This window comes from Oncorhynchus masou, chromosome 12, assembly GCF_036934945.1.
Source record: "Oncorhynchus masou masou isolate Uvic2021 chromosome 12, UVic_Omas_1.1, whole genome shotgun sequence".
NCBI lineage: Eukaryota > Metazoa > Chordata > Actinopteri > Salmoniformes > Salmonidae > Oncorhynchus > Oncorhynchus masou.
In genome coordinates, this window is record NC_088223.1 from 88,207,597 (window position 1) to 88,226,319 (window position 18,723).

The 18,723-nt window shown below is 39.2% G+C and overlaps 1 protein-coding gene across 1 annotated transcript in view; it reads left to right on the forward strand.

Moving 5' to 3' along the window:
- Positions 1–242: 242 nt before the first annotated feature.
- LOC135551012 (uncharacterized) overlaps positions 243–18,723 on the forward strand; it is a 30,518-nt gene continuing 12,037 nt past the window's right edge. The window contains exons 1-13 of the mRNA XM_064982366.1: positions 243–307; positions 440–626; positions 11,357–11,636; positions 11,911–12,010; positions 12,185–12,270; positions 12,638–12,722; positions 13,009–13,186; positions 14,341–14,505; positions 14,632–14,778; positions 15,038–15,100; positions 15,230–15,344; positions 15,489–15,625; positions 17,365–17,463. Of these exons, the coding sequence (XP_064838438.1) occupies positions 465–626; positions 11,357–11,636; positions 11,911–12,010; positions 12,185–12,270; positions 12,638–12,722; positions 13,009–13,186; positions 14,341–14,505; positions 14,632–14,778; positions 15,038–15,100; positions 15,230–15,344; positions 15,489–15,625; positions 17,365–17,463 (1,617 nt within the window). The 5' untranslated portion in view covers positions 243–307; positions 440–464. The remainder of the gene's footprint in view (positions 308–439; positions 627–11,356; positions 11,637–11,910; positions 12,011–12,184; positions 12,271–12,637; positions 12,723–13,008; positions 13,187–14,340; positions 14,506–14,631; positions 14,779–15,037; positions 15,101–15,229; positions 15,345–15,488; positions 15,626–17,364; positions 17,464–18,723) is intronic.

An 18,723-nucleotide genomic window follows, 5' to 3' on the forward strand; every position in this document is an offset into this window, starting at 1 on the left:
TGCATTTTGATTTTATAATTTATTTTCATTGGTTTGGTTTCAGATGAATCAATGTTTAAAGCTTCACATGCAGTAATTCAAGTTGGTGTGTATAATTTGAAAAGCTCCTGTCACAGCCATCCTGCACCGTGCACCTGCACATTTCAAAAAGCTTTAGTCGCGCGCTCAAACGACTGTTTGGAATAGCGAGGAGAGCATCGCCAACGGATTTTTTTCTCTACATTTACCCTATTTTTTTCAGAGAAACATTGAAGAAACGGTAGTTATATAGAAGATACAAACGAAAATGTCTTGAATTCAACATCTGGTACGTTTTTATGATGAAGATAGCTTAACTAGTTTTCTTTAACTAATGTAATCGAACTAATTTAGCTAACTAGCTAACGTTAGTAAAAACATATGGATAAATCCTGTTTTTTTTTCTGGCTGATTTTTACAGATACCATACCAACCTTCCCTTGACAATGGGGTTCGAGGAAATGTACAATATCAAGGAAGAATGCCCGACAACTGTTTTGAAAAAAAATGAGGTCAACATAATTTCTCCGAAACAGAACATTGTACGAATATGGAATTTATTCATCGCCATAACATCGTTGGTGGCTGTGACAGTGTCTTTATTTGAGGTAGGCAAACGTTAGCTATGTTCTTCCTTGTGAAATATTTCTGTAGCTATGTTGTCAGTATGCAGCACTACTGTTATCTTGGATCACTCCAATATGGTATCCTTCCGCGCGACAGGACACATTTAGAGTGAGTAAGGATTTCAGATCAGTCCAGTGTACGGGGTAGTGCTGCGGCTGAACCCATTAAATACTTCCACCTCCTTCATTTTTCTAGTTTATCCCAGAGAGTATTTGCTAAGTAAGAGCTTTATGTTAAGAGTGTACAAACGCACAAGTATGCCCGCATGGAGCAGCTAGCTAGCCAGCCTCTCCATCAGGGTGCTCTGCTGCCACCCACCCACTCGGTTTGGCTCATGCCAGCTATCTCGTTTGGGTTTTGTCTCTGTTTTTATTACTTGTGACAGTGTACAAACCTTGGCGATACTCTGTTTTGTCGGCCAGTACTGCGGCGCTGAGGGGTTGTCTGTGTGACTTGTCTGTTCACTGTTCCCTTGGAAACTCACATCTCAGCTGTATTATACTAAGGGTTTGTGTGTAGCTGTGTTTACTATAGTTCTGTTGCACTACTTTACAGTACAGACAGTAACTCTCCTTTTCAGATATATACACTGCGGCATTTTACAGACGTAACTATGGAAACTACGATACGTAACTATAGTAGTTTCAATTGAAAACTCACATTACTGCTCTATTACACTTCTGTTTTTCACACCGTGTGTAGCTGGGTTGGTGCGCAATAGTTTTTCTGTTACACTACTTTACAGTACATACAGTGACTATGCTAGCTACTTTCACTGGAAACTCACAGCTCATATCTATTACACTGTTTCAGTGTATATCTGGGTTAGCTATTATTATCTGATCCTGCTGGTCATCTGTGAGAGGACTTGCCACCCCTCAGAGCCTGGTTCTTCTCTAGGGTTCTTCTTAGGTTCAAGCCTTTCTAGGGAGTTGTTTTCTATCCACCATGCTTCTTTTTCTGCATTAATTGCTGTTTGGTGTTTTAGGCTGAGTTTCTGTACAGCACTTCGTGACATTGGTTGATGTAAAAATGACTAAAAATACATTGATTGAGCTATAGTTCTCTTACACAACTTTACAGTACAGACAGTAACTATCCTAGTTTCCTTTAGAAACTCACATAACAGCTAGATGACACTGCTGGTCATATGCAGTGTGTAGCTGGGGTTGCCATATGTTTCTGTTACACTGCAGGGTATACACTACCCGTTTCTTCACACAGAGAGAAATGTCAATTTCCAGTATGGCATTTCGACGTTGAGAAATGCAAGGTGTCCCTGCCCACAGGCAGTGGACTGTGTCTAAGAAGGGTGATAGTCGGCAGTCATCCTGGGGTGCTTGTCGCTGGCATTGGCAGCTTCTCACAGGCCCAAAGGCCAAACTGAGAGCGGCAAGTGGAGTCCCCATGGGTACTGAACACAGTAATGGAAGACTACAAACTCTAATTCTGATGCCGGCCACGGCTATAGTTCTGGTGCCTTTTAATGTCTCAGTGTCTTCTGGTGTTGAAGCCCTGGTTGACTGAATGTTTCCGAATGAGTTCAGATGAAAAGTGTTTCAACCTACATCCTAACCCCTCATTCTGGCCAAGGGTTCTGTCTGACAGGCATGTTAATCGGCCATTACAATTGTCCACATATGCCCCTCTTTCTGTTGCGGGTGAACTAAGGGCTTCTCTCAGTTTGTTGTGCACGGCTGGGGCAATGGACACTTACTTTTCGCAGACAGAGCCAATATGAAAGTTTTATCAGTTTTCTTTTACTATGGTGAAAGAGTTCTGGGCCACAGCCTATCCAACCGGGCTCTCACATTGCGTTATGGACACTGTTACCGCTAGAGGTCGACCGATTATGATTTTTCAACACCGATACCGATTATTGGAGGACCAAAAAAGCCGATACCGATTTAATCGGACGATTAAAAAAAAAAAAAAAAAAAAAAACAATGTATTTGTAATAATGACAATTACAACAATACTGAATTAACACTTATTTTAACTTTAATATAATACATCAATTAAATCAATTTAGCCTCAAGTAGATAATGAAACATGTTCAATTTGGTTAAAATAATGCAAAAACACAGTGTTGGAGAAGAATATAAAAGTGCAATATGTGCTATGTAAGAAAGCTAACATCTCAGTTCCTTGCTCAGAGCATGAGAACATATGAAAGCTGGTGGTTCATTTTAACATTTGGGGCGGCAGTGTAGCCTAGTGGTTAGAGCATTGGACTAGTAACTGAAAGGTTGCAAGTTCAAATCCCCGAGCTGACAAGGTGCAAAATCTGTCGTTCTGCCCCTGAACAGGCAGTTAACCCACTGTTCCTAGGCAGTCTTTGAAAATAAGAATTTGTTCTTAACTGACTTGCCTAGTAAAATAAAGGTAAAATAAAACATGAGTCTTCAATATTCCCAGGGAAGAAGTTTTAGGTTGTGGTTATTATAGGACTATTTCCCTCTATACCATTTGTATTTCATTAATCTTTGACTATTGGATGTTCTTATAGGCACTTTAGTATTGCCAGTGTAACAGTATAGCTTCCTTCCCTCTCCTCGCTCCTCCCTGGGCTCGAACCAGCAACACAACGACAACAGCCACCACATCGAAGCAGCTTTACCCATGCAGAGCAAGGGAAACAACCACCCCAAGGCTCCGAGCGAGTGAAGTTTGAAACTCTATTAGCGCGTGCTAACTAGCCAGCCATTTCACTTCGGTCACACCAGCCTCATCTCTGGAGTTGATAGGTTTGAAGCCATAAACAGCGCAATGCTTGACGCACAATGAAGAGCTGCTGGCAAAACGCACAACAGTGCTGTTTGAATGAATGTTTACGCGCCTGCTTCTGCCTACCACCGCTCAGTCAGATACATAGATACTTGTATGCTCAGTCAGATTATATGCAACACAGGACACGCTAGATAATATCTAGTAATATCATCAACCACGTGTAGTTAACTAGTGATTATGATTGATTGTTTTTTCTAATGCTAGCTAGCAACTTACCTTGGCTTACTGCATTTGCGTAACAGGCAGTCAGTCTCCTTGTGGAGTGCAACGAGAGAGAGAGAGGCAGGTCGTTATTGCGTTAGACTAGTTAACTGTAAGGTTGCAAGATTGAATCCCCCGAGCTGACAAGGTGAAAATCAGTCTTTCTGCCCCTGAACGAGGCAGTTAACCCACCGTTCCTCGGCCGTCATTGAAAATAAGAATCTGTTCTTAACTGACTTGCCTAGTTAAATAAAGATTAAATAAAGGTGTAAAAAAAAAATTGCCGCCCAAAAATACAGATTTCCGATTGTTATGAAAATTTGAAATCGGCCCTAATTAATCGGCCATTCCAATTAATCGGTCGACCTCTAGTTACCGCAGCATTTCGGCTGGCCTGCCGGCCTTTACCTTTTGCCTTTGGTGGCACATTCTACTGGATGAGTAACTGCCTTACCTAGACGATTGGATAGTCTGCCCCATCCAGGGAACTGGCCACAACGGACACGAGGACTCTCTTGAACGACATTAGAGTTCTGGGCCTCACTGTAAATGAGGAGAAAAGTCACCTGATCCCCCCCCACAGAAGGTGATCTACCTCGAGATGTCCTTAGACTCGACTTTCATGAGGGCAACAAAATCCTATCCTACCTCAACCGTTTCTAGCTTGGACGAGCCATGTCGGTGTTGAGTAACTGTTGGCACTTTGTCTACTGATGGTGGCTTCACTGTTGGTTTCACTAGGCACTCTCCATCAGGCCACTTCAGTGATGGCCGGCATCCAAAACAACACAGACACAGTCAACTGTTGGTGATGTGTCTGTGTTCACTATCCTGCTCCTTCCTGATCAGAGTTCTCCGCAGAGAGCTGATGTGCCCTGACGCTCTTTGATGGGTTGGGGTGCCATGTTCAGAGGAATGGCGTACACTGGAGCACGCCATGGAGTGGTCAACAATTCAATGTGTTGGAGCTCAGGGTGGTTCACCAAGCTCTCCAACAGTTCCAGCCCAACCAGGTAGGACAGCATTTCCTGGTCCAATGGCTCGGGACCTCTTGCCATGGGCCCAGAACTGCTTGGCATTACTGCAAGCAGCACATATCCCCGGGGTCCTGAACAATACAGTGGACATACTCTCGGACACCCTCAGGTTGTGCTCACTCACTATTGGCCGGCAACGAAGCTTTACGTGCGCCCACCATTTCCCCTGATCACAGCTACGCTAGACAGGGTCATCGTGATGGGCCACCAGTGCCATCACAGCAGCAAGATTTGTGACCTGTTACCACAAGAAAAGGGCTACCAGTGAAGAACAAACACCATTGTAAATACAACCCATATTTCTGTTTATTTATTTTCCCTTTTGTACTGTAACCATTTGCACATCGTTACAACACTGTATACAAACATAATGACATTTGAAATGTCTTTATTCTTTTGGAACTTTTGTGAGTGTGTCGTGTCTTTGTCTATGCCGGATTAAGTGATATGACATGCTATTCTATAAAATCCTTTCTCTGTAATTAATATTACCTGATTGAGCTCATCATGTAAATGTAATTAACTAGAGAGTCGGGGCACCACAAAATAATATTTATAGGGCTGTCATCTTCCGAATAAACTCTTAAAGACCTGGTAATATTTTACATCAATAGCAGTCAATATTAATCGTCACCTTAATTCAGTCTCATCTGAAAGTTGTAAATTCTTGGTTCTTGGTTCACGAACCCTGGCTAACAAGTTGAATCAGCAATACAAAATTGGAAAATTCAATAAATATTTACTCTGAGCTGCCTTCGGTAGGTTGATGGTAGATGGTGTTTTTCCCCAAGTGTGCTGTGCCCGGTCAGGGCCCCATTACACAGACACAGGCAATACAGCAGTCTGCCTGTGACTGGAACGAATTGCAAAAATCGCTGAAGTTGGAGAATTTTATCTCCCTCACCAACTTCAAACATCTGCTAACTGATCGCTGCAGCTGTACATAGTCTTATCGGTAAATAGCCCACCCAATTTTATCCATCCATCCTAACCATCCCCATACTGTTTTTATTTATTTACTTTTCTGCTCTTTTGCACACCAATATCTCTACCTGTACATGACCATCTGAATAGTTATCACTCCAGTGTTAATCTGCAAAATTGTAATTATTTGCCTACCTCCTCATGCCTTTTGCACACAATGTATATAGACTAATTTTTTTAATACTATGTTATTGACTTGTTTATTGTTTACTCTATGTGTAACTCTGTGTTGTCTGTTCACACTGCTATGCTTTATCTTGGCCAGGTCGCAGTTGCAAATGAGAACTTGTTCTCAACTAGCCTACCTGGTTAAATAAAGGTTAAATAAATAAAAAAAATTAAATTAAAGGGGGTCAGCCTCAGCACTACCCAGTACATGGGACTAATCTGAAATCCTTACTTGGAATGTATCCTGCCGCACGGAAGGATACCATATTGGAGTGATCCAATAGGCAACATAACTGTGGGTATGTACGTATCCTTCATTTAAGTCTACCACAGCATTAGTCATAATAAAAACCTAGTGGTCAAACAAAAAAGTGGTTCCAAACGTTTTTCGACCATTCATTTTATCCGTAGTGGATTTTAGAAACACTTCGAATAAGTGCTCTGTTTTGTGTAGGCTTACCCAGGCGTGAAGTTTTGATAAGCGTGTAAATCTCTCTCGGACAAGGTGACTTTTATTATCAATATAATCGCCTGTATTTACCCACCCCAAAATTAAATGCTAATTAGCTGCTAATGTGGCTATCATACAGAACTACAAATGCCTGTTTCAAGCTTCACGTCACTGACCAGTGCCATGAAGATCAGGATGAGACTGCCAAATCGAGGCAAAGGTAAGAATATCTGGATTAACTATCTAATGTTAGCTACATTTTGTCATTATTAAATTGGTTCAAGTTGTTTAAATTGACAATTCTGTTAACTGTCTTGGGCAATTTTTAAATTGAAAATGCCTGTTATCTAGCTAGCTAGCTCATGGTTAGCAAATTTGCAACATTAGCTTGGCTAGATGGTTACATAAACCGTCTATTTGTCCAGCCATTTAAATGCATGAGAAATTAATAAAAACAAGTTTAGCTTTCTTTGGCTTTTATAAACCAACATTCTAGCTTGCTAGTTATCTAGCTAGCTAACTTATATGGTGAAGCTAGGGCTAGGCATTCTTGATAATGTTTGATATATAACGCATGCTCCACTCTCAAGTTGAAGTTGAACTTGTTGACTGATTGATTCCATGGCGGCGGCTGTTAAGAAGAAGGGAGCAGCTGCAAACCAGAAGACTGCAGCCGTGGCAGCACTGGTCCACACCTGCCCTGTCTGTCAGGTGAGTAGTATTGGTTGGTACTGTATGTGCCTTTAGGTTCCTCTCCATGCGTAGGCTATTGTACCACACAGGCCAGTACAATCTTTCATATGTGTAGTAGTTTGTTCCATCGTATTGCTTAGTTTGTCATTTTTGTCTACTTTGAATTCAAATCTAAGCCATAGATTGTTTACTTCCTCCATTTTGTACTTGACCTTTATAGATGCAGACCAGAAGATATTCAAGCAGCACTTTGAGAGTAAGTCTCCAATGGTCCCAGTACTGGTTGATGTGAAGGCCTAAGTGACCACACACACTCAAATGGCCCTACAGCTGGGGTAGCATTTTTTCATCGTTCACACACAGTAGACATTGTAAACCACCATGTTGTCAACAAAATGCTGTCCTCAATGCTTAAGTTGTATTGTCTATGGCTTAATTTGTGGAAATGCTGTGATCAATCATAATTATTAATGTTGTGACTCACAGACACACGATGACCACGGTTTGAATGCTGCAACAGACGGACTAACGTCAAGGGACACGCCTGGACCCCGAGTATGACTGGACATGGGCTGGATATTTGTGACATCGACCTAAAAGGGGTGCAGAAAGCACACCAGCACCCTATTTTATTTTTTATTCCATGACCAACCATCTCTAGCTGCCTCTTATTCCACACTATGCCTCTTATGCCCTATGGTCCCTTAACTTCGGACACTATAAACCTCTTTAAACCTACCCTACCGTCTCCCATTTTGCCTATGCTGCTTCCTTCACTTGTTCTTCTCCTGATTTGATAACATCTAGACTCACTAACAATTTTAAGTGTTGCGTGGTACTGTTTTTGCTACCTTTTTCTCACCCGTGTAACGATGTCCTGCTTATTCTGGGGTTCAGACTGAATGCAATGGTAAATGTGCTGCTCACAATTAACAGCAGCAACATGGACCTGTTAAATTGACCAGAAGGGTGTTGATATAGCTGAGTTTAGGCATGGCTTCCTTGTTTTGAGTCTGTTAAATGTGTTTCTCATTTCTTATTTGTTCTCGTCTAATTCCTAAACTGGAAAAGTAGAAGAATCTGTGCGCTATTGGATAGTTATAACAGTTCATATGGTGCTCATCAATGTCACAGGTTTGTGGTATTGATTAATAAATCATTGAATGAATACTTAAATTCAGATGTTTATATGTTATGTCTAAAAGTCATATGTATGCATTGTTTACTATTTTGATTTCTTTAAAACAATGTAATTGTTGGAGTGCAGGTGTTTGACTTGATTGATGGGTGACTAAGTGCATTCATGTCAAATAAATATGCTTAATTTATTCATGATTTTGGATACATTCTGCAATGGGTTAATCTGGCATTGAATCTGCAACAGAACATGTCAACAAGTTAGTTCTGAATTGCTTTAATACAGTGGTGTGTTCTGACACCATGAATTGAAATAGATTTCACCTGGTTCATATATTTGCCAGAAATTATAAGGGATTATAACGACCTCCACCGGCTAAAGGAGAAGAGGATCTGGTCAAATAATGGTGTCGCTAATATCATGTAGGTAGGTAGCAAGCTAGCTATATAGCTTCTTTGCAGAAAACTTACCTAGTATTCATGGCACATTTATACATATGTGTCTACCACAGTACGAGACAAGACCAAATGCCTAAAAAAATAGTGTTCAATAAATATTTCATTTTTGCCCTTCTTACATCAACTGATATCTCAAAGTGCTGTACAGAATACCCAGTCTAAAAACCCCAACAGCAAGCAATGCAGGTGTAGAAGCACGGTGGCTAGGAAAAACTCCCAAGAAAGGGAGTCAAGGTAGCTAGTAGCTAGCTAGCTGACAGTAAAGGTGTCAGACATAAGGTGTCAGCTCGAGGTGACGTGCAGGATTCGTCGTCTTCCATGATGTCTATTTTTATGCTAATATATACTGAACAAAAATATAAATGCAACATGCAACAATTTCAACGATTTTACTGAGTTACAGTTTATATAAGGGGCGGATCCATGGGTGGTCCTCGGAGGGCATAGGCCCACCCACTTGGGAGCCAGGCCCAGCCAATTAGTTTTTCCCCACAAAAGGGCCATATGACAGACATAAATAATCTTCATTGTCATCAGCTGGCTGGATGTCTGGTCTCAGACAATCCCGCAGGTGAAGAAGCCGCATGTGGAGGTCCTGGGCTGGAGTGGTTACACGTGGTCTGCGGTTGTGAGGCCAGTTGGACTTATCATGTCAAATTCTCTAAAATGACGTTGGAAGCGGCTTATGATAGAGAAATTAACATTCCGTTCTCTGGCAACATCTCTGGTGGACATTCCTGCAGTTGGCATGCCAATTGCACGATCCCTCAAAACTTGAGATATCTGTGGCATAGTGTTTGTTGCGTGATAAAATTGCACATTTTAGTGGCCTTTTATTGTCCCCAGAAGAAAGTGCACCTGTGTAATGATCATGCTGTTTAATCAGCTTATTGATATTCCACTCCTATCAGGTGGGTGGACTATCTTGGCAATGAAAAAAATGCTCACTAACGGATATAAACAAATGGGTGCACAAAATTTGAGAGAAATATGCTTTTTGTGTGTATGGAAAATTTCTGTGATCTTTTATTTCAGCTCTTGAGACATGGGACCAACACTTTACATGTTGTGTTTATATTTTTGTTCAGTGTATATATATATATATATATATACGGTAAGTCACCTTGTCCGAGAGAGATTTACACAGTTATCAAAACATCACGTAAGCCTTCACGAAACACTTTCTAAAATCCACAAAGGACAAAATGAATGGTGAAAAAACTATTGGAACTATTTCCGTGTTTGACCGTTAGGTTTTATGGGTATTTTATGACCCGTCCACTGTGGGGCTCAATATTACCTTGCGTGTAAGCTAGCAAGAATAACGGTAGCTAGTGATCAGGGCATGTGCTGTGCTACAACACTACAAAGTCAGATTTAAAGGGGCAATCTGCAGTTGCTACATCTATTTTTGGACTTATAAATTAATGATATGTACCCATTGATTCTTGACGACTATAACTTATGCCTCATTATCTTAGTTTAACTGTCGTAACCCATCAGAACCCAAAATAGGCTATAGCTTGTTTTTTTCTCTATTTGTAAGCAAAGTACCCTGTGTGGCCTCATCATGGTTAAAACTAGAATTTTGATGTCATGGATTGTCAGTCCTTGCATCCATAGCGCTGTCTATGAATTTGAGTGGTTAAATTTCTCCAGCAAAATATCAATTTAATTCTTATCAAAACATTATTAGACATGTATATAATATTATAAAGAAATACTGATATTTTAGCACAATTACAGTAAATTAGCGTATTATGTCAAACCAAAATATATAAATTTTTCCCTTAAATAATAATCTGCAACTTTTCAAAGGACAACCCACACTAGTACTAAAAAGCTGATTTACGATCATTTGAATATAGTATAATTTCGTTTTTAGAAATGTTAAGTAAATATCATTTTTGTTTGTGGTATTTATGTGGTAAAACGACTCCTATTTAAAGGGCCGGTACACCCAGTATTTTAATATACTTAATTTTATCGACAAAAGTGATCCATCCATTCATCCTGAGAGACAATGACAAAAAATATGGTTTCGTTTTCTTTATTTACTTACCTCACATTCAGCATTAGCATCGCTACTAGAGAATCAATAGGTGTGTTAGGGCTTATGGTAGGATACCTAGAAAAGCATGCCCAAATCCTCCAAGTCTCTTTAAATCAAATGTTATAGCAAACCAAATAACATAATAAGTTGCACAGATAGAATATTGGAGTATATTATAGGAATTCTATAATATTTCCTGTAAAATAAGATTTTTTTTCTGAGAATACACACCAATACAGCACTATGTGTACATATAGATGGGTAGCTGGTTTCTGTATTACAGTTCTACCAAATATTCATTCCACTGAAATAGTTTTATGAGCTGTTTTGAATGCAACTAAGCATATATGTAAGGTAATGTTGATTTGTAGAATTTTTTATTTTAAATGCACTGTATATAATTTTTATAATTTTATATATCATATAAGGCCGTTTTTTGCACTAGATGGCAGGAAATGGCATTTATATGTGTTCAAAAAATCTCTTGAGTCCAAAGGAGGGTGCCTCCCCACAGCCATACTCAGAAGCACCACCTTGTTAAAACATCCAGTGGTGGATTTTTATATGCGCTAAAATAAGATTATTTTGGTTTTGTACACAGCCATATGAGATGTGGTATAGAAAAGTACAATCTTCGGCGAATGCATGGGGAGCTATATCTCTGCAGATGATCTGTCTATCTGGTCAAAATCACTGAGACAGATCCCCCTCCAGCTAACCTTTTTCTTTTGTTTTTAGCTGTTCTTCAACTCCGCTATCCCTGTCGTTGTCGGGATAAGATACTGCCTGGATGTGATCTTCCTGTTGAACATCATCTCACGCTTTTACATTGGATATGAAAGTAATGGTGTAGTCATAATTGATTCTAAACCAGTGCAGAGAAAATATCTCCGAACATGGTTTATCATGGACCTGTTGGCTGTTCTTCCCTTTGAGACTCTGAGATATGCCTCGCCTGAATTGCATTTTATGCATATCAATCGATGTCTAAGAGTCTTACGGCTGTTTGACATAATATGTAAGTTTCTTGATTTCATTTGATTGTTTTATTGTACAATAGTGATGACATTAATCACTACTGTATTTGTAAACCACCTAAAGCCCTAACTTAAAAAAATAAAATAATGGTACATGTTAATGATTAACATAATGACAACAAGATAAAATTATAGAATTCTATTTGCTGTGGCAAAAAAAAAACAGTTAGCTTAATTTATATTGTAAAAATTCTTCCAAAACTGCCAATTAATCCAATCTTAACCTGTATATACTGTCTCATTGTTTCAATTAAGCATCCTTTGGAAAAGAACCTGACACCAACAAGATACATGTTGCAGTCCTGAATTCCTTTTCTATTGTTGTCCTCAGTGTTCAAGTCTCTGCGTGTGCCTGGTGAGTTGGTCTTTTAGTCAAAATTACATGGCCCTTCAAACCACCCACCATTCAAAGGCCCCTTTACTTTACTATGACATTGACATGGTTTTTCCTTCAGTCTCAAGATGAAAGATAAAATACTTGCATTTTATAGTTGAATTCCTTATTATCTTCTTTATTTTTGCATACTAGGTACAATCAGGTGTGTATAGCTGCTCATGGTGGCCATCCAAGGGAGTGTCCAAAAGAGGAGAACTGGTTACAGCTGTTGCCAGAGTGTAAGTTTTAGAGTTTTCTTCTTTGCAAAATGAGGTATTTAGCTTGGTACTGTATGTATGTAGAGCAGGGCTCTACAGTGCAACCATTTTACTCACATATGCGCCTAAATATTTTGCTGTGCCACCTGTAATTTTCATCTTGGAGGGAAAAAAAGAGTCAGCATAGAGCCCTGATGTAGAGCAAAACATTCTCTAATGACTGGAAACAGAGATGGGATTTGTTTCATAAGTGTTGATCAACGATCTAATCCCATCATTGGTGTTAATAAACATGTTGACAACACTAAGATGTTAATAAATGTATCATTGTAGGTGCATGTACGAATGAGTCACTGTTATGTATTGAATTCAATGTTTTTTCTTTAAGTCTCAACCAATTTGACAGGAGTAACAGATTTTGAGTTTTATGCCACGTCACTATACTGGTCTGCAATAACTCTATGTTCTGTGGGGTAAGTAAGTTGCTTTTTAGTGAGTTTAAATATATATATATTTTTTTACCAGTGCCACTTGGATATAGTGAGCGATGTTAGACAAAGGCTATTAAACATCACAAAATAACCATCTGGGCTACCTATAACCACATGGATGCTTTGTGACGTTCTCCATACATTTATGTTCCTCTGTATTTGCATTAGTTTGTTTTTGATGGGCACAGGTGTTTTGTATTGAATGCTTTAGAATACTGGTAATTTTTCATAAAGAACTGAAAATATAATAATATTTAGATTTTCTTAGCTATGGAGACATACATGCTATGAAGATCCCAGAGGTTATGGTTGCCTCACTGGTAATGGTGGTTGGTTTATTTGCCTTCATTGGAGTCATCGCGACTGGAATGAGCTCCATCATTAGCAATCTGGATGCCCGGAGAGGAAGGTTCTGCCATCGAATGGAGTCCATTTGTCTTTATATGGTATATCTCAACACCCATTGACATAATTAAGTGATAATGCCCGAGAAGACGGTGTTTGGAGGATATATTGGCACGTGTGTTGTTAGGGAAAACCCTGTCAATATGTCCTCCAAACACCGGTTTCGAGGGTATTATCACTTTTATACAACTGGTTACCAAAATATTCAAATAATGATTGACATATTTTAATTAAAAATGTTATTTTGATTAATTTATTCATACTATTTTATTCTTCCACAAGATATAGTCCCGACACAAATCTAGGGTTGCTACCCAAGCCTGTTGGTCGTTCGTTCTATCGGTTCGGTAGCTAGAGACGCGACCCAGGTGTTCAGTCTTTTTGTTCTGTATCTATGGCAGTCGTTCTAAGTGTTCCATTGCCATACTGGCTGGCACCGTTCTTATCCCTTACTTGCTGGCTAGCCAACTACGTCTAACTTACAGTCACGCCAAAAAGTGCAGCCAGAATAACAGCAAAGTAGATTCATTTTAATTTGTTTAAGCTGTTTTCTAAAGACATTTATTTGGATACATCCATAACAATGAGCTAATGAGGCGTGATTTCACCTGGCATAGAAAATGTGCTCACTCATCAGGACACTTGTTCAGGGGAGCTAGCCAACAATACAGCTAACACACTTCAAACTCAAGCTGGAATGGCTGCAAACAAGCTGCAATAGATTTTGTTTTATCTTTTTTCAATTGACATTTCTTTGCATATATCCCCAAAAAATTATGCCAGCTGATTAATGATTTCGTCTGGCTGAGAAACGCTGCCTGCTTGCCTGTCTTGTCCCGACACGTTCATTACTATGGGACAGCTGGAGATCGAATTTGGATATTGAAACAATGTTGCAAATGTTGGAGAGACAGACAGGAAGGTTTATACAAATCTCTGCTGTTAAAAACTAAATGTTAGTCTAAAAGTCGTGAGATAATGTCTCGATGCTTTTTATAGTGGAGATCAAGTTAATAAATTGCTTGGCTGGGCTGATTAGACAGTGGATAGGCATTTTAACGTCATAGATTTAGCCGATGGTAACTTGTGGAATAGACACCGTCTAGAATCCAGTTTGAACCAATCTGCATTCAGGATGTATAAAAAAATGAATAATCGTGGTAAAAACAAACAGCTTTTCTTTGTCTTTTTCCAGAAACAAATGGGATTGCCAGAGGAAGTTCAGACATGGGTGCATAAATATTACTATTATCTGTGGACGCATCGCAAAGGCAGTATAATCGCTGGCCTACTGGATGACCTTCCTTTTGCGCTACATTCAGAAATATCCTCTGCTTGTTACAAACCTCTGATGAAAAAGGTAAGATTTGTTTTAATGTGTACCTTGGTTTGGTCAGCCATGTATGATCCTTATTAGTACTCAGATAAAGTCAAAGGCTTGAACTGTTGAGACAATGAGTATTCAATGTTTTGTATTCTCTTTCAGACATCCCTGTTTCATGATACCGAAGATGGCTTCAAAAGGGCTTTGTCACTTAAATTCAACACCTACACATACAGTCCTGGACAAATTTTGGCAAAGCCTGGAGAAATCAATCAAAATGCATACTACATTGAACATGGAGTGGTGCAGGTACATTTAGTTTTATCTATGAATATAAGCAGTCCTCACTTTGATGCCATCATAATGAATAATAGTTTTTCATTCAACATGATTAAACTAGTTAGTACAAAACTTTAATCGATCATCCAAGTCTTTACCAAACTAAAGTGAAAATGTATAGTCCTATGCTGTAAACATTGAGTGTCCAACCAAATTTAGATTTCCATATTTCAAAATGAATTCATTAGAAAATTACTTTCGTTTACAAATTATTATGCCCTCCTTACAGGTATTAGGAGATGATCATTGTGACAAAGTTGCCCGTTTGCTACCTGGATCGTTAATTGGAGAGGTATGGCAAAGAGCATCACGTCTGATTTGATATTTTGAAGTATTTTTTTATGTTTTTTTCATGTGTTTGTAAGCTATTCCATGGGCTTATGCATCATGTGTGTTTAAAATATGATTGTTGTCCTTCAAGGCTTATCTGATGTACAGAATTCCGAGAAACACTACGATTTGTGCAGCAACATTGTGTGAAATTTGTGTGTTGGAACGCAGTGATCTTCTTGCATTGTTTGCGGATTACCCAGAAGGTAGGTATAGTTTTTTTTAAATCACATTTTGATAGAACATATTGTTTAATGTAGTGTACATCCCTTGAAATCTGTTCTTTGAAATCTGTATTTTCTGTGACATTACAAATACTGTCATATTGAAAAATAAAATATCTTCAACAGCTGGTTTGAAGATAGCAAGAACAGCTCAAAAACGGCTGCATAATGTTAAGCATCCTATTAGGGAAGCCTTTGCTCTAGGAGTGGCATCGAACCCCCAGAATGTGGTTTTTCAGAAGGATTTAAGTGTAAATCTGTTGGTAAGTATGAGTTCTATCACAAGCCATTTCATCCAGTGTTGATGTTTCAGCGATGAACAGTACCAGTCAAAAGTTTGGACACACCTACTCATTCAAGGGTTTTTGTTTATTTTAACTATTTTCTACATTGTAGAATAATAGTGAAGATGTCAAAACCATGAAATACACATTTGGAATCATATAGTAATGTTAGCAGGTGATGTTATTCTTTCATTTTACCTTTATTTAACTAGGCAAGTCAGTTAAGAACAAATTCTTATTTTCAATGACCGCCTAGGAACAGTGGGTTAACCGCCTTGTTCAGGGCCAGAACGACAGATTTTTGCCTTGTCAGCTCAGGGATTTAATATTGCAACCTTGCGGTTACAAGTCCAACGCTCTAACCACTAGGCTACCTGCCGCCACTTAATAACACAGACCCCAAAGCAAATCAGGGGGAGGTAAATAGGGTTATTCAAAGAGGATAAATCATAGTTATGCTGAGAGGTAGATGGCAGATGGTCGTACCCTTCCCTGTCCTCAGTGATTCTCTCCTGTGATTCTCTTCACAGAACAAAGGGATAGAATGTAGTTTTATAACCCAGCCCTAGCCTGTGATTGACCAATTACAATTCCTTGCAATAAAACTGCCAATGGCCAAATAACAAGTATCCTATTTCAGGTTGGACCAATAAGCACGTGCCATATGTAGCTATAAGTTCAGGACTGACATTCCTAACAGATGTTAAACTGAAAACCAACTATTTCCATTGATAATTCCCTATTGACTGTTAGTACTCCATTGACCTCTCGTCCTCTGCGTTGTGTATTTATCGTTGAAATATTCTTACAGTAACCAAAAAAATGTTAAACAAATCAAAATACATTTGACATTTTAGATTCTTCAAAGTAGCCATCCTTTGCCTTGATTACAGCTTTGTATGCTCTTGGCATTCTCTCAACCTGCTTCACCTGGAATGCTTTTCCAACGGCCCAACTCATCCCAAACCATCTCAATTGGGTTGAGGTCGGGTAATTGTGGAGGCCAGGTCATCTGATGCAGCACTCCATCACTCTCCTTCTTGGTCAAATAGCCCTTACACAGCCTGGAGGTGTGTTGGGTCATTGTCCTGTTGAAAACAAATGATAGTCCCACTAAGTGCAAACCACATGGGATGGAGTATTGCTGCAGAATGCTGTGGCAGCCATGCTGGTTAAGTGTGCTTTGAATTCTAAATAAATCACTGACAGTGTCACCAGCAAAGCACCTCTCCTTGTTTGAGCTGTTCTTGCCGTAATATGGACTTGGTCTTTTACCAAATAGGGCTATATTCTGTATACCACCCCTACCTTGGCACAACACAACTGATTGGCTCAAACGCATTAAGAAGGAAATTCCACAAATTAACTTTTAACAAGGCACACCTGTTAATTGAAATGCATTCCAGGTGACTACCTCGTAAAGGTGGTTGAGAGAATGCCAAGAGTGTGCAAAGCTGTCATCAAGGCATAGGGTGGCTACTTTGAAGAATTTCAAATATAAAATATATTTCGATTTGTTTAACACTGGTTGCTACATGATTCCATATGTGTTATTTCATAGTTTTGATGTCTTCACTATTATTCTACAATGTAGAAATTTGTAAAAAAAAAATAAAGAAAAACCCTGGAATGAGTAGGTATGGCCAAACCTTTGACTGGTACTGCACGTCTATTTGACTTGGCGTGATGTTATTGTATTTAATTATTTTCCTTTTCAGCCAAGGGATCAGAAGATTTTTACATTGTTTATGGAATATCTTGCAAACCAGTCCCACAATGTCTCTTCATCAGTTAAAACATCTACAGATGTGAAACGGGTAGGTTAGATGAATCAAGCAAATTGCTCAGAAATAAGAGAACATTTATTTAATTGTACAGTTGAAGTCGGAAGTTTACATACACTTAGGTTGGAGTCATTAAAACTCGTTTTTTTCAACCACCACTAATTTCTTGTTAACAAACTATAGTTTTGGCAAGTTTTGTGGCAAGCTTTGTGCATGACACAAGTAATTTTCCCAACAATTGTTTACAGACAGATTATTTCACTTGTAATTCACTGTATCACAATTCCAGTGGGTCAGACGTTTACATACACTAAGTTGACTGTGCCTTTAAACAGCTTGGAGAATTCCAGAAAATGATGCCATGGCTTTAGAAGCTTCTGATAGACTAATTGACATCATTTGAGTCAATTGGAGGTGTACCTGTGGATGTATTTCAAGGCCTACCTTCAAACTCAGTGCCTCTTTGCTTGACATCATGGGAAAGTCAAAAGAAATCAGCCAAGACCTCAGAAATAAAATTGTAGACTTCCATAAGTCTGGTTCATCCTTGGGAGAAATTTCCAAATGCCTGAAGGTACCACATTCATCTGTACAAACAATAGTATGCAAGTATAAACACCATGGGACCATGCAGCCATCATACCGCTCAGAAAGGAGACGCGTTCTGTCTCCTAGAGATGAATATACTTTGGTGTGAAAAGAGCAAATCAATCCCAGAACAACAGCAAAGGACCTTGTGAAGATGCTGGAGGAAACGGGTACAAAAGTATCTATATCCACAGTAAAAACGAGTCCTATATCGACATAACCTGAAAGGCCGCCCAGCAAGGAAGAAGCCACTGCTCCAAAACCGCCATAAAAAAGCCAGACTACTTTTTGGAGAAATGTCCTCTGGTCTGATGAAACAAAAATATAACTGTTTGGCCATAATCTCAACACATCAGTCAGGACGTTCGCAAATGGGTCTTCCAAATGGACAATGACCCCAAGCATACATCCTAAGTTGAGTCAAAATGTATTGAGGACAGCAAAGTCAAGGTATTGGAGTGGCCTTCACAAAACCCTGACATCAATCCTACAGAAAATTTGTGGGCAGATCTGAAAAAGTATGTGCGAGCAAGAAGGCCAACAAACCTGACTCAGTTACACCAGCTCTGTCAGGAGGAATGGGCCAAAATTCACCCAACTTATTGTGGGAAGCTTGTGGAAGGCTACCCAAAATGTTTTACCCAAGTTAAACGATTTAAAGGCAATGCTTCTAAATACTAATTGAGTGTATGCAAATTCTGACCC